General features: G+C 35.4%; 1 protein-coding gene across 1 annotated transcript; it reads right to left on the reverse strand.

Annotated features, from left to right (window-relative positions):
* Positions 1–76: 76 nt before the first annotated feature.
* LOC105783509 (myosin-17) lies at positions 77–13,759 on the reverse strand. Its single transcript, XM_012609009.2, has 39 exons — positions 13,483–13,759; positions 12,027–12,155; positions 11,526–11,669; positions 11,248–11,393; positions 11,019–11,175; positions 10,841–10,899; positions 10,410–10,569; positions 10,138–10,287; positions 9,923–10,059; positions 9,671–9,817; positions 9,492–9,593; positions 9,350–9,407; positions 9,158–9,259; positions 8,958–8,995; positions 8,626–8,752; positions 8,367–8,537; positions 7,413–7,544; positions 7,194–7,303; positions 6,460–6,520; positions 5,471–5,648; positions 5,095–5,300; positions 4,823–4,942; positions 4,627–4,725; positions 4,282–4,503; positions 3,929–4,068; positions 3,505–3,622; positions 3,358–3,408; positions 3,178–3,258; positions 2,870–3,040; positions 2,554–2,709; positions 2,247–2,453; positions 2,029–2,166; positions 1,873–1,943; positions 1,648–1,747; positions 1,504–1,560; positions 1,353–1,409; positions 1,175–1,255; positions 987–1,069; positions 77–904 (listed from the first exon to the last, which is right to left on the reverse strand). The coding sequence occupies exons 1-39, from the start codon at positions 13,483–13,485 to the stop codon at positions 781–783; spliced, it is 4,593 nt and encodes a 1,530-aa protein (XP_012464463.1). The 5' UTR covers positions 13,486–13,759; the 3' UTR covers positions 77–780.
* Positions 13,760–14,634: the final 875 nt, after the last annotated feature.

A 14,634-nucleotide genomic window follows, 5' to 3' on the forward strand; every position in this document is an offset into this window, starting at 1 on the left:
TTTTGACAAAAACCCAATTTAAGTGCCTGTCCAATTCAATGCACAATTTAACCTGAATTGAAAATAAAATAAGGAATACTATAACACTGTTGTTCCTCATTCAATACTAAAGGAAAAATTGGGATTTACACAATGAACTCAGACAACAACAAATCAAGATCCCTATAAAATGCAATCTGTTTTTAGTTAAATTTACACCCAAAAATCATCGAGGAAAGCCTGCAAAAGGAGCCCCTTTGCTCCCAAACGAAATTTAGAAAAATTACAAAAAAGAAAGAATAAAACGCCCGTTGTAGGCTGTGAAGACCAAAACCTATACCTCAATTGCACATTATCACATCAATGCTTGTGAATTTGTGATATGGCTTTTTGAGAAACATTCCCATGTTTCTTTTCCTTGGAACATGGGGAAAAGAATCATATATAACCACCCCAGACATTAAAAACCAACAGCCTGGGAGGATGTGAAAATTATGAAGAAAAGAAAGAGAAAAGTTATTATGCACATGAGATGTTTGGAGATTATAAAACTATATGAACATGCCTAGTGCAGTGCTTCAAGAGTACCGATATATGTACTCGAGGCTGCAACCACTATTATCAGTCCGAGTGCAGATGTAAAAACCTGAAACCATGGATAGAGGATCAACATCAGATATGTCTCTACTTGTTGCAGAGACTTGGAGATGTGTACACCACAAATGGAATGCTGCATTGGCATATGAGTCGTGAAATATCAAACTCTTTTACGTGAGTTGGATGATTGCAACCGTGATTTAATTAGTCCGAACGTGGAAGTAAGAACCCGAAACCAGAATTTTCACGAATTATTGATGGAGGATCGACGTCAGATATGTCTACTTTTTGCAGGGACTTGGAGATGTCCTCCACCGTGAACGGAATACTGCATCGACATCAATTGTAGATGTTGAGAATATGGAGTGAAGTACTTTTCGAAATGAAGCTAAAAGACGGAACAAACTAACCTTGAGTCGTCGTCTAACAGGAAAGAACTACTAACAGCATTGTTGGAATCCTCAGTCATCATAACTCTCATGTTTGCAATGACCTGTAAAAATTTGCAATCTTAGAAAAACAGGTATTTCAAAATTCCAGGTGCCGGAACGAACAGGTATAGCTTTCTCACGGTAAGTAATTTGGATTTCGAACTTACATCTGATGACACACTATGTGTGCCGTATTTGTCATCCCAGTACATGGTGCTAATTCTGTATAACTGTTGTATGCTGAGAACCTGAAGAAGCAAGCAATAAAAAGAAATAAGATGAAGACTTAAAAAAAAAAGATAAAACTTTATGAGGCGATGAAGCTTGAAAGTGAAAGGTATTTACCGGGCAAAGTTCTTTAGTTATCTCATTCAAGGTCTTTTTTGGTTTCTGATGAATAACCTGAGTTACAGAGAAACGTACCGATCAGTGAGTCATATGAGATCATTGATTAGAAACCGTTATTGAACATGAAATGCTATAAGTTGAATCTAACCAGGAATCCTACAGCCTGTCTTATGTGCTTCAGTTCTTCCCATGCTGGGCCTGCGTACTGTTGACACGAAGCATTTGGGTAAAGGAACCAGAAAAAAAGGAAGGCAGGATATAACAGTTGCAAATGATTGCTTAGAGAGCTTACTTCCTCAGTTGCGTTGTAGCACCACTGTTCTAATTCAGCAAGACCAGCTTTCACGAACTCTCCATTACTGAATGAGCAACACTCTCGTCGCAATAGAAGACTACATATATGAGTTAGACAAATGCCGCACAGTTATCACGGAATCTACCATAACCTTCTACTTTTGTAATAGAATCAAGTAATAAATGCGCATAAAAGTTCACATACTGACACACAAATTGATACCTGTTGAATAGCTGAACGTTGATGAATGAGAATATTTGAGTGAACACTTTACGGACTAAGAATGGGGGTACCTGCATAACCAGAAAAATGAGATCCATAAAATCCCTCAAAGAAAGGTTACATGTTTTTGTTTTCAAGCGAAGTTTAAGAATTTACATGATTTGCTTTCATTATATCCAAATAACGGTTCAAGCTTTTCACAATGCTTTGCCAATGAGCAATTAAAGCTTGCTGAGCAGCAGCATTCGCTTGAGAACGTCCCTTCACCAAACTTGCACGTGATGTCCTTGGAGCCTGCATTATATTGAAAATATTTCAGAACTGGAAAAGGAACAAAATAGATAGCTTGGAAAAAGAAATAACTTAGCAATAACCTGAATGCACAATCCAAGCAGTGGAGAGATCTCTTTCTTTAGATTGTCTCTGATCGTTCCATATATCTTCTCAAGGAAGGCAGTAAGCTGTTGCTTAAACAGTAATGCAGGATATTTGGCCTCAACTTGCCGTAAGTCATCTAGTCTACTAAGTCCACGACCATTAAGAAACGAAAGTCCACCGCTTTGTGGAGAGGCCCGTAGTCCCTAAAAATCATATCAGAACAAAATAAGGTCAGGAAAAGAAATTTAAATATATAGATAGGACAGGAAAAAATTTTTCTTAAGATAAATAGTAGCTTCTTACTTGGGACATCCTCCCAAAGAGTGAAGCTGATGTTGCTCTTCGCCTTTGTGGTGTCAAACTTCCAGCTCCAGTTGCTTTAAGTGTGCGTTGGAGCAGCAGTAATAATGTTGATGAATTCGATAACCAATAGGCTAAGACATCGTTATTATCCTGGATCTTCAGTAAGGTAGACATTGCTTACATTAATGATATTTTTTTAATCCTGAAAAGTCTTGATCTACTTCTATTAGCCTCTATGTGCAAAGGCTTTTGGGAGATGATGATTTTTATTGGCTAATGATGCAGATAATGGTTAAAAAGCCAAACTATCGCTTACCTCAATGGAAGAAGCTATTGTTTGAATGATGCGGTCGAAGATAGTTGTTCGTTCAACTTCAAATGACCTCCATTGAAGAAGACATTTGTATATGACACAAGCAGCAATTGGTTTGCTCCCAGAGAATCCCAAATTTTCTGAAATACACTTGATCAATATGTCCTGGTTCTCCTGAAACACAAAACATGGATTAGAAGCAATTAATCGGGACTGTACATCCATATGAATAAGAATCTACTACTCAAAGTATGAGATAGAATATCAGAATGAGTTCCATAAAAGTATAATGCATTCCATTGGTCACTAACCTGCTGCTTTTCATTGAGGGATTTCTGAGGTTTTTCCTCTGATTCGGGCTCACGTACATTTGATATGGCAAGAGTAGTGTCCTGAGAAGATAATGAGCAGTGAGCAATATAATACACTAAAAAAAATCTCATATCTTATGAACTTCTAGATTCCATTATCACAATCAATGATGTTCCTACCGGTGAAACCTTTGTTTCTCCGTTTGTAACATTTCCATTCTCTGGTGTCCTCTGCAAATTAATTAACAAATGCTCAGTCTATATTTCTCTAAGCTTGTACTATACAATATGAGGATGTGTAATGAACTAATAATATCTAATTTATACCGGAATAATCATAGTTCTTTGTCTTGTAGTCAAAGATTTTCCAGTTGGTGATATTGCTAGTGCCTGCTGACGAAGTACTTGAATCTCAGATTCTGAATTGGCAAGCTTCTCTTCCAACCTGAAGCGTAGAATGATATTAAATAAAAAAGTTTCAATCAAACATGGGGCACAAAGAGCCGCATAAAGAAAAAGGAAAGCAAGGAAAGGGTGCATGCAAACAGAAGCATCAAGTGAAGCATTCATGTGTTGGATATGCTTGAGTTTAGTGACAACTGACAACCAAAATGGATAGGAAAAGGGAGAACTAATCTTGTCACTTATCAACTTTGAGATGAATGAATCCCTTTTTTCTTCTCTCTCTTTCAATATTTTGTTATGAAGTACTGCTAGTTTGTATTCAAACAACTATCTTTTCCAAACAGACCTCTGCATAGATTCCTGAAGTTGATCCACTTTTCTCTCTGAATCTTCGAGTTTCTTTTGCAGCTCTGCACTTCTGGCCTCCGCACCTGTACAAGCATTACGGGCCTCCTCAGCTGCTTTTCTTTCTGATAGCAATGATGCCTGCGGTTACAAATGAACATTTAGTCCCTGTTGTTATCATCGAAGTTTCCGACTCCAAGATAATTAATAAAAAGCCAACAACGTCAAGCTAATTGCAATATCTTGCAATTGGAAGTCGATCCACATCATTCATCCGATGATGATACACACGGAAAATGTATCCAAATCAAATTACTTGATAGAAAATCATAGGAGGGAAATAGACATGATTACCTTCAAACTCTCTACCTCAGCAGCTAAGGAGTTAACCTTTTCTGTGTCCTGAACTATAACAGGAGTCTCCTTAATAACTGGAGGAGCTTCCTCAATAGCTTTTCGAGCAGCCTCTTGCTCTTTTATGACTCTAGTATTTGCTTCCTCGACTTGTACTTGCATAGCATGCAAAGCATCCTGTAACTTGGCAAGTTCTTGCGCCTTTTCCCCTTCTAAATCAGTCTGTTGTATTGATTTAAAGGGTAAAGGTTTTACAGGTCAAAACAGATAATGATGACGTTTTACAGAAGATTGCAGCAATAGTAAACATTTATATATGTTAGAATAAAAAATGGCATAAGCTACCCTCAAACGTTTCTCAAGCTGCAAACGCCATGTGAGTTCCTCTACGCGCTTTTCCAGTTTGTCTTTTGCTTCTTTCAGAGCCCCTGTTTCTCGGGCGGCCTAAAAAGATTTAGAGTAATGGTTATAACGTGAGTTTAAAATGTAAAGTGCATTAAAGCTCTTGTAAGCAAAGTTGCACTAAAGAATAAGATCAAACCATCTTCAGCTTTCTGAGCTCTCTCCTAGCAACCCTTCCCCTCCAACCACATTGAGTAGTTAGTGCTGCTTTCTGGAGACTCTTATAATAAGAGTAAGCAAGATGGCAACGCAAAGCAGCCTGAATGTTCAGAAAAGTATTCACTCAATATTCAGTTCTCTGTACTGAATTTCATTAACTTCATTGCTTCAGTAATGATGTGCGTCTTTCATCCAAAATCACATTAATTTTGTAAAGATTAAGAGAAGATAATCAAGTAGTTGTAGTAGGACCTGAACGATAATTGCAGCCTTGGTTTGCTTTTTGAATCTGAATTCATTCCGAGCAGTCATTGCCCTTAGGCCAGTCTGCAATGTAATTGCGGCTAACCTCACTGTTAAATAAGATTCCCTGGCAATGTGCCGCCTAAAGTTCTTTTGAATCTTCAATGCAGCTGCTTCCCTTCTCAACTGCTCATACAGTTTGCAGGCTAATAAACCTAATCCAAGTGAAAAAGGAAGAGACAGTCATAAACCGGATAAATTTTAGTGTGCTCAAAGGCAAAACGAAAAGCATCAGAGAATTACAACTGCAGTTCAAGAAAATACTTCTGAAAATCATCAGCTTCAAACAATTGCTTTTGAACTTTTAATGAAAATAAAAAGATACCTCGCCAATGAGATTGCAACATGATTGCAGATTTACGTAGTGCCATGAACTCCTTCCTTGCAATATATGTCCGGATTAGTCTTTGAATGGTCCTGGCTGCATTTCCAAGCACTTCTGCCCTTCTGGCATCTAACTCAGCCATCTGACCAGCTCTAAGGAAAACTTTGGTCTTACCTATCTGCAATGCCAGTCATGTTAAATAGAGTGGAATACACAAGTTGATTACTGCGTATAGATGATCACACAATATTTGTAATCATGGTGGATATTAGAAACAGATGGCTATTTCCAGTATCGCCTTTGACATAGATATAACTTCTAAATAGCAGTTAACATCAACTCATCAAGGGTACATTGATTCATCAAGGACATTTAAAGTAAATCAGGGAAATGAAAAGAAACAGTTATCTGTCCAACCAAATTGGGTACTTCTGTGACAGATATGACAGGCTAACAACTGGTAAAGGTGGTCTTTAACCCCAAAAGAATCAGGTCTACCATGAAGTTTGTTCTTGTGGTCATCCTACTTGGATAACAATGCTATTAGTCATGGTTTTCACATTTCCTAACCATGCTCTACATTGAACATGTTAAGGAATAAACCAGTCATTACCGAACCCTTGTCATGTTTTTCTTTTTTTAAAGATTTAAAGCTATTAGCAGAAATTTTCATTATAAATCACTTCCTTACCCGTACTGCCATAAATCCAATAGTGCTAATAGCCCATGCTTACTGGCATAAAGTGTCTAGCTTATCAATTGGTGATACACTCAAGGAGTTATAAAATATTCAAAAATCAAGCAATCCTTCAGCTATTCACCAGTTTTGCTAAGATCTCAGTACACCATGCCATTGTGAATGGAGCTAGGAGAGGAAAGTGAAATTATATTTCCATGATACAGAGGACCTCCCCTGAATCCTCTAATCCTATCGTACTTCCTAAATACCATTACCAAAATTAAAAACTTTAAGGTCGTGTTTCAATTACCTGGTAACCTTTCAATCCCATCTTATCCAGGATCATTTGACATGCAACCTTGTCATCATGACTGCACGTACAAAAACACAAAACGGAAAATGATAAAATCCTTAAGCAAAGTCATATGCAATAGTAACGAAAATAAAAAACTAGGGAAGTGACAAAAGATGATTATATAAATTGCAGCATCAACCAATATACTGTGAGAAGCAGTTACATAGTGCAATAGTTCAAGTCTTTGGCTAAAAAAATCTCAGAAACATTAATGTTCTGTACCAGGCAATGTATGATAAAATATTGAAAATAATGATCTTATTTGGATCACCTATCTCATAATGTTAAATATCCAACCAAAAAATCAATTGGTAGTAAGCGGAGAGGCCCAACTTGTCTGCAATAAACTCAAGATTTAACAAATATAGGATACATCACTTAATACTCCCCTCACATGTAGCTCCACAAGGGGTGGCAAGTAGGAAGAACATAACACACTTTGACTCTGATACCATGTTAAGCATACAACCTAAAACAAATTACTAGTAACTAGTAGGCGGAGTGAAACTCAAGACTAGGCAGATAGGATAACACTACTTAACTATAACCTTAGATTAGCAAAAGACCGTGATGCTTTTTTTTTTCTTTTTGAACTTATACATTATCAAGGTAAGCATCCATTGAATGAATATGTCCATTTCTACACCTAAACTTATTACAACTACAAAATGATAGGATTCACAACTTACTTCCCCTCCAAAATTTCTGGAGCAAGGACACCAAAACGGTGAATAAACTCATAAAAAGTTCTTCTCGTCGGATATCCAGCACAGCTGATCCTGATTGCCTCAAGAACACCCTATAAGAGAGAAAAGTACATAATTTCATCATACCCATCAAAAGGACCAGTTTCAATAGATTGGAGCAAAACAAATAGAGATTATCATTTTTTTCAAAATCATACTCACACCACATCTTAATTGCTGAATTATATTGGCATTCTCAAAAATTGCAGGTTTGAGGACATTGTTTGGCTTCACACATCTGATATAGTGAGGTTCTGTTGAATTCAATGTCTCCATTAAAGATTGAAGTTGCAGCTGCAATTTTTAAAACATTTTTTGCTTATCAGAGAGAAATTATATAAAAATTCCAATGTTAAGAAGTCAGTAGTTTCAATTGCAAATGAAAGAAAAGGATCTATCAACCATGTTACCCGTCTCTAAAATCATTCATGCACAGTACCGAAATTAGTGCACAATTATTTATGGTTTCAGAATTGCAGGATTTATGGTTTGTATAAGCACAGTAATATTTATGAGCTTCCTTAATTTTATTTTGGGTATGCTAAACTACAGCAGGCTACTTAATTCTGGATCCATTGCAGTTTCCTTCTTCCACGTGCTATAATTAAGTTCATAGAAAACAAAGCCTTCATGGTTTTGATGACATGGAATATATCATGAACTTTTTCGTGATAATATAAGAGACAAACTACCATCTTGTTAGAAATTGCAACCATTAATTACTGTTTTGACATAAGCGGGAAAAGAAAAGAAGCACTAGGTCAAAAAACTTCGATATAAACTGTACTTGTGAACTTAGCATTTTATTTCACAAGGTTCTATTTTCCTTTTCCCTGTAATTTCTGAATTGTTTTGTGAACAGGAACAGATACACTATGATGATGCCCAATACCTGAGTTATAGGGTCATGTTTGGAATTAGAGGTCAAATAGCTTTTAACCCCTTTATTTAAGTAGGTTGGAAACATTTTGAATGCTTCACTTTCCCAATGACCGTTAGTGTGCACTTTGTAACACTTGGCAATGGGATCAATGCTCAATCAATGGGTTTCATATCTAACACGGATGAGAAGTACAGTTCATCTGATAAACAGGTTGATTAATGAATCACTAATACCTTAAAGCGTGATCCGATGGATGAAAATTTGGATGATTTTGAAGATTCCTCAGCAGGAGGAGGAAACAAAGAAGCTACAAAGGGGCACTTTGAGGCTGTCAACAGATCCTGATGTTCAGCCACTACATAATCTTTGTTCTTGTCAAGGAACAAATCAGCCAGATAAGTCACCTGGGGAGAAGACAACAAAAGATACCGTTGTGTAATCATCGTAGTTAGAGAAACTTTGTTTGTATGTATGCAAGGCAAAACAAGCTACCTCTCCAGCATAGTGAGAAATAGTAAAACTAGTACGAGATAGCTTCGGCTTTATAAAGCGCTTGTTGTTTTTGAATGTCTGAAACAACTTCTGAGCAAATGTCTCGTGTGTGGACCTAGGAAACATACTGCATGAAGCAGTAAAGATGAAATCAACAAAAAGCAACAATGTAGAATAGGAAATGACAGACACAGCATATAGTTTCTTCATTAAATATGTTGAGCACCATATGCACGTGCATGGTAGCACTAGTAGAGGCAATTATAGTAACTTAGGTTCCCTAAAACTTCAAAAAATAATCTATCCAATGCAGCAAGATACAATCTACATACCAAGCTTCATCGAGAAGTGCAATAATTCCTCCTGGTTTCTGCAGAAAGAATGAGCAAGTAATTGTAATTATGAAACAGGATGCATGAGAAGGACACTGAAGAATATTTAAACTAATAAATAAATAAATAAAAATATTATATTCTTGGAAAGATTAGCTCATATGAAATAACAAGAAACAAGTTAAGCAACAATGTTCAACCTTCTCTATCAAATCCAACACATCCTGGTTATCAACAAATTCTATGTAGCTCCAATTAATTTCTTCTTTTGTGTATTCCTCCTGTTCCATTTTAAAAACATGCTGCAAAGACAAAATTGCCATATATTCAGAATAAGCGTGGCCAAGATAGCATCTAAAGTAGAAGAAAAGAGCTATGTAAAAGTTACAAACCTGATTGAAATGTTGCTGCAGTTTTTCATTTGTAAAATTGATGCAAAACTGCTCAAAACTATAGAAACAAGAGAATGGACAAAATCTTATTAGCTAAAATAGTAAAAATTCCATTTATTGTATTTAAAGGGAAATGTATTACCTATTAAACTTAAAGCTCTCAAAACCATAAATATCAAGGACTCCAATCAATTGCTTTGAGTTTGGATCTTGTCCAATTGAAATGTTGATCTTATCCACAAGCCTTATAGGAACAAAGAAATATGTTTTAGAAATTCATCCACTGTGGTTGAATACAAAATAGAGATAAAGTTTTTTTACCAATCGAACAAGCGAGAATAGATGGTTTTAGCTAATGCATCCCTGCTACCAACTGCAGCAACAGGATCTAGAGCTCTTGTAATAATTTCTTCTGGAGTAACCATTACACGCTTTATTAATGCGTTTTCCAAGCTCTTAACATCACACCTATTGTATATACGGTTTATCAGTTTATCACACATTGATTAAAGAAAGAATACATGCAAGACAAGAACTCAAAAATATATTCAAGAAAGGATGAATAAATCATACTGGAGCAGTTCAGCGGTCGTATTAAGATGGAACCTAGATTTCTCATCCTTGATAATGGAGGAGTCAACCTCAGCTCCCTTTGAAAAGTCAATATTTCCAAGATGTAAAATGGCAGCCACAACACTAAAAATTGCCTCCTGAATCAATCATAACGAAAGTTAGCGATGAAATCATAAGTACACTATTTTCTGAAATTAATGGAAGAGAAGACTGACCTGCTCTTCCTCACTGATTCCAACTACATCCATGGCCCTTATAGTTGCAAGGTACTCCTGAGCATCATCTACCCCATCCAATGCATAGCAGCTTGACTGATTGAGGTAATGGAAAGATTTAGGATCTCCCAACTTAAACTTTTCCCTAACCTGAAAATTTCCAGAGAACATTATCAATCATTGCCTATTACTAGCAGCATAGGCAAGTCTACATGCACGTGCAAATTGATTCAAAAAAGAAATATCCCATTATAAAATCAAAGCATTAATACCTCGGGCGGTGCTGCACAAAGAAGGTAAAAACAGTGATAATTTCTTTCAGGATTTGAAATTTGGCAAACACGAGACCGTTCCAGCAAATATGTACGAACAGCCGCTCCAGATATCCTCCCATTCTTGTCAAATTGGAGCTCAACAAATTTACCAAAACGACTATATAGTACCAAGAAGCAAGAAAACTCAGAGAAACACATAAACGAATTCAAGGAAATAACAAATTCAAACAATTGATTAGAGAAACCATTGTTTCTACATTAAATTAGACCGACCAGCAGCAATGACTGAAACATGAACTGACCCTTGATCCATCTTTTCAAAACGTCTTTAAATCCAACATTTGATAGTACATATCAGGAGTGGAATAAGCTATCAAATATGAAGAAAGTTGTAATTTTTCAAATCCTAATAGCAAAAATATGCTCACCTTGAATTATTGTTCCTAACAGTTTTTGCATTACCAAAGGCTTCAAGAACTGGATTTGACTGGAAGAAGTCAAACATTAAGAAGTACAAAATCAGGAAAATGCTCTGATTCTTTTCAATTTATCGGATCAAAGATAACCATGTAGAAACTATATATGATTATATATGATTCATCTTACTTCTAGAACTTGTTGTTCAACTGTACGCCCTTCAACTCCAGATCGACCACCAAGGTATGCAAGGTATCGCATTAGCATCTTTGTAGTCTCCGTTTTACCAGCACCACTTTCTCCACTAACTAGAATGGAGTTGCTTTTTCCCTCATTTATCATTGCCCTGTTTACATGATAAATCAGCAACGGCATCTCTAGAAAACATCTGATGTCCAATAGAACAGAGGTTATTTACCTATAGGCAACATCTGCAACTGCAAAAACATGAGGACTCAGCTCTCCAAATCCTGCCCCCTTATATTGCTCCATCATGTGAGTATCATACAAGTGTGGTAACCTTTGGAATGGATTTATAGCAATCAGTATGTTTCCAGTGTATGTCTGAGGAAAGTAGCAAAGAACAGCACCTCAGCTTGCAAGATTAAGATGTCTTTGTAATGAAATCTACAAGTCCTTTGCTCAACACCTACTTCAGCATGGGAACAGTGAAAGAGAGAAGAGAAAATATCTTACATAGATTTCGTTAAGTTCATATCTCATAGCCAAGTTATGTAGAACTCCAGGTTCATGCAAATACGAGAGTTTTGTCATGTCATCAACACCTCCAGGAGGTGCTTCAGTATCTTTTGGAAAGACCTTTGAGATATTTGCCACAGCCTGCAATTAGTTCTTTGGTCAGTAAGAATATTAGAATAAAATCTATTCCACGAAAACTTAGAAAATAAGTAGCAGAGAATCTAGTCAAAGTAAACATCCAAGTTTCCATTTGAAATAGGTAAATGAACTTTGGATGCACACTTCACGCTATATACTGATAGATTGTACTAATTGCTAAGCTAGAAATTGTTTGATAAGGTCTTGTCTGCCTTAGTACTTGTAAATTATGAAGTAGAATTGCAATAGTTGTACTAGTCAATCACAAACATGTTGGCATCTAATACAAAATTTTATTCACATTAATAAGTAGCGCTTGTTACAGACAGACAAACCAACAAAAGGCTAAAACATACTCACAGTTTTTCCATTTGTTGTTTGGACATGAACGTCTTCACCACTGATTTTAAAAACTTCACCATCAATCCATGCAAGTGTGGGGTCTTCAACCCATACATGAGAACCTACAATAATATTAACAGGAGCAGCCTACAAATATATGAAATTATTAGCCATCCAAAGAAAGAAACAAAGTTTGTAAACAGAAAAAAGTCGAGACTGTCTGAAGAGGAACGCAAAAAAGAATATTTCATGGAAAGAAGATTGTTAGGATGAATTCTTCAATTCCAATCATTTAAGTAACGGGTAATATGCCAAATTAGTGGACAGTCCACATCATTAACGTTGCATACTGTTTTAAGATGAACAAGAATGGAACTGAAGTGTTTACCGAGGAGTAAAATACTGCTATTTTTGTAAATAAAGTACAGAAAGTGTACAAATATATGGTTGAATAATACACAGCCAGAAAAGATCATTGCCAAGCCACTAACAAAGTAGCCTCATAAACAAAGAAATAGTTCTTAGGTTCTGCCTAAATTTCATGATAATGACATAAAACTGCATCAAAGATCAGAGCCGAACTTTGTTCATAAGAACATAAAATAAATCATTGGCAAGAAACAATTTTGCAGCATGTCATATGTGTTGAGCATCCAAAGGAAATAAGAAATTGTCAGCCAGTGGCTCTCATCTTACTCACCACCATAGTAGTGTCGCCTCACTATGGCATCCTTAACCCTCATTTCAACTTTCATGCAAGTCTAATTATAGTATTAATAACTACCAAGAATTCTTTACCATCCAAAACCCAGGACTAGAGAGTTACTCATTTTCAGATGATATATATATGGCATGAAAGAACAAAATAACTAATCCATTTTTAAGTTGAACTAATTTCTCTACTATTTTATTAATAGTTAGACATTCAGCAAGAGCTAACAATTTTACAGGAAGAAAACAATCTTATTATCCTAAACAAATAAAAACTATAAATAGCATTAAAAAACAGTCATTCCAAGTCATGATTGTCATCGGTTGGTATCTTTCACCTAAAACTTATCCGTACATCAATCCTAACTCTGTCTTCATTTACATGAAATCCGCTTGTAAAGATACAAACAAAGTGTTTATAACACCGATCAAATGTTGCTCTACATCTGGATTTGCATTCCGATTTCTTAGTCAAGTAATATAAGCATTCAAATTTTCTAATCTTAAAAGCTGATATACTTGAATGCTTTTCATATAAAATTTTTCAAAAAAAAAAAAAAAAACCGTTCATCATCTTTCAATACAAACTGAAACAAAAAACAGATCACATCGAATCCATCAAAGAATTTCCTGTATAATTTAAGCTTGCTAAAGCTATAAAATATCTAACAAAGAAAATTAAAGTAAAGAATCAAAAAACAAGATGCCATGTTCAACCGATTCAACTCAACCGCAATTAAAAACCGTTAAAGCAATGGATTACCATGACGAGTATATGCAAACGATCTTCTCTGTACTAACTCATCCGAGCCACAACCGAGTCGATGAAAGTCTGACTCGACGAGTCAGATCGGAACCAAAAACAACTGAACTGGAAACTCAATAGCTGTAACGAGAAAACTTTTGAATTGAAGAAACTAAAAACACAAAATTATGACGGTTGAATTCCGAATTCACGATAAACAATAAGAAAACAAAGCTTTCTTCTGACGATTTTTCCCTTTTTTATTTAACTCATCAAATGAAAAAGAAAAACGGAAGCAAAATGGAAATGGCAATGCGATTTATATACAAAAGCGAAGAGTTTAAAAGTTTTTTTTTTTGTGTGTGTGTGTGCTTGTGTGCGTTAAAATTTTTTTTTTATTATTGTTTCTGGTCAGCTGGGGTCCAAAAGCAGGGGAGGGTGACGAAGAAGGTCTAGTTGGACATTTGGTGGTGGCAACAAACAGTGGAATTTTCGTGCTCTAAAACTAAAACCGACGACGTTTTGTGGAAGTTTTTAGACTAAAACCGTGCGTTTTTCTCGATTTTGGTCGGTGTTTTAAGGCATCAATTTGTTTTTATTTACGGGATTTGCCATAAAGTTAAGTCCAACTAAGCAATCAAAGGTGGCTAGTCATTTTCAGAATAATAATAATAGCAATATTAATCAATAAAATAATAATTAACGAAAAATTAAAATTGTCAATGCTATTAATTAAAACTTATTCAAAGCTTCGGTCTAATGATCCACCCTGTTTAAATTGGCTTGTTCATATTTAATTTTGGCTGAGTTATTATTTTAATATTAGAAATAATAGTGTTTAAATTTAATTACACAAATATAAAATATTAATATAAAAATAATTTTAGAATATTTTATTACTTTAAAATATGGAACATATTTAGTACATTGTCAACGGAATTTTTAGATTTTACAAACAGAGTCAAGAATGACAAATTTTAAAATTACTTGTGGAATAAAAAATATTATCGGTTTACGAATACTCACCCTTTAAAATATTAAACTAAATTATTTAGATTAACCCAACCTTAGCACAAGTGAATTTGAGAAATTCAATAATTTCGATTTTGAATGCATGAATATCTCTTCTATAGATTTTATATTTGAAAGCATGAATACAATAGGATATTA

This window comes from Gossypium raimondii, chromosome 13 (genome assembly GCF_025698545.1).
Source record: "Gossypium raimondii isolate GPD5lz chromosome 13, ASM2569854v1, whole genome shotgun sequence".
Classification (NCBI taxonomy): Eukaryota; Viridiplantae; Streptophyta; class Magnoliopsida; order Malvales; family Malvaceae; genus Gossypium; species Gossypium raimondii.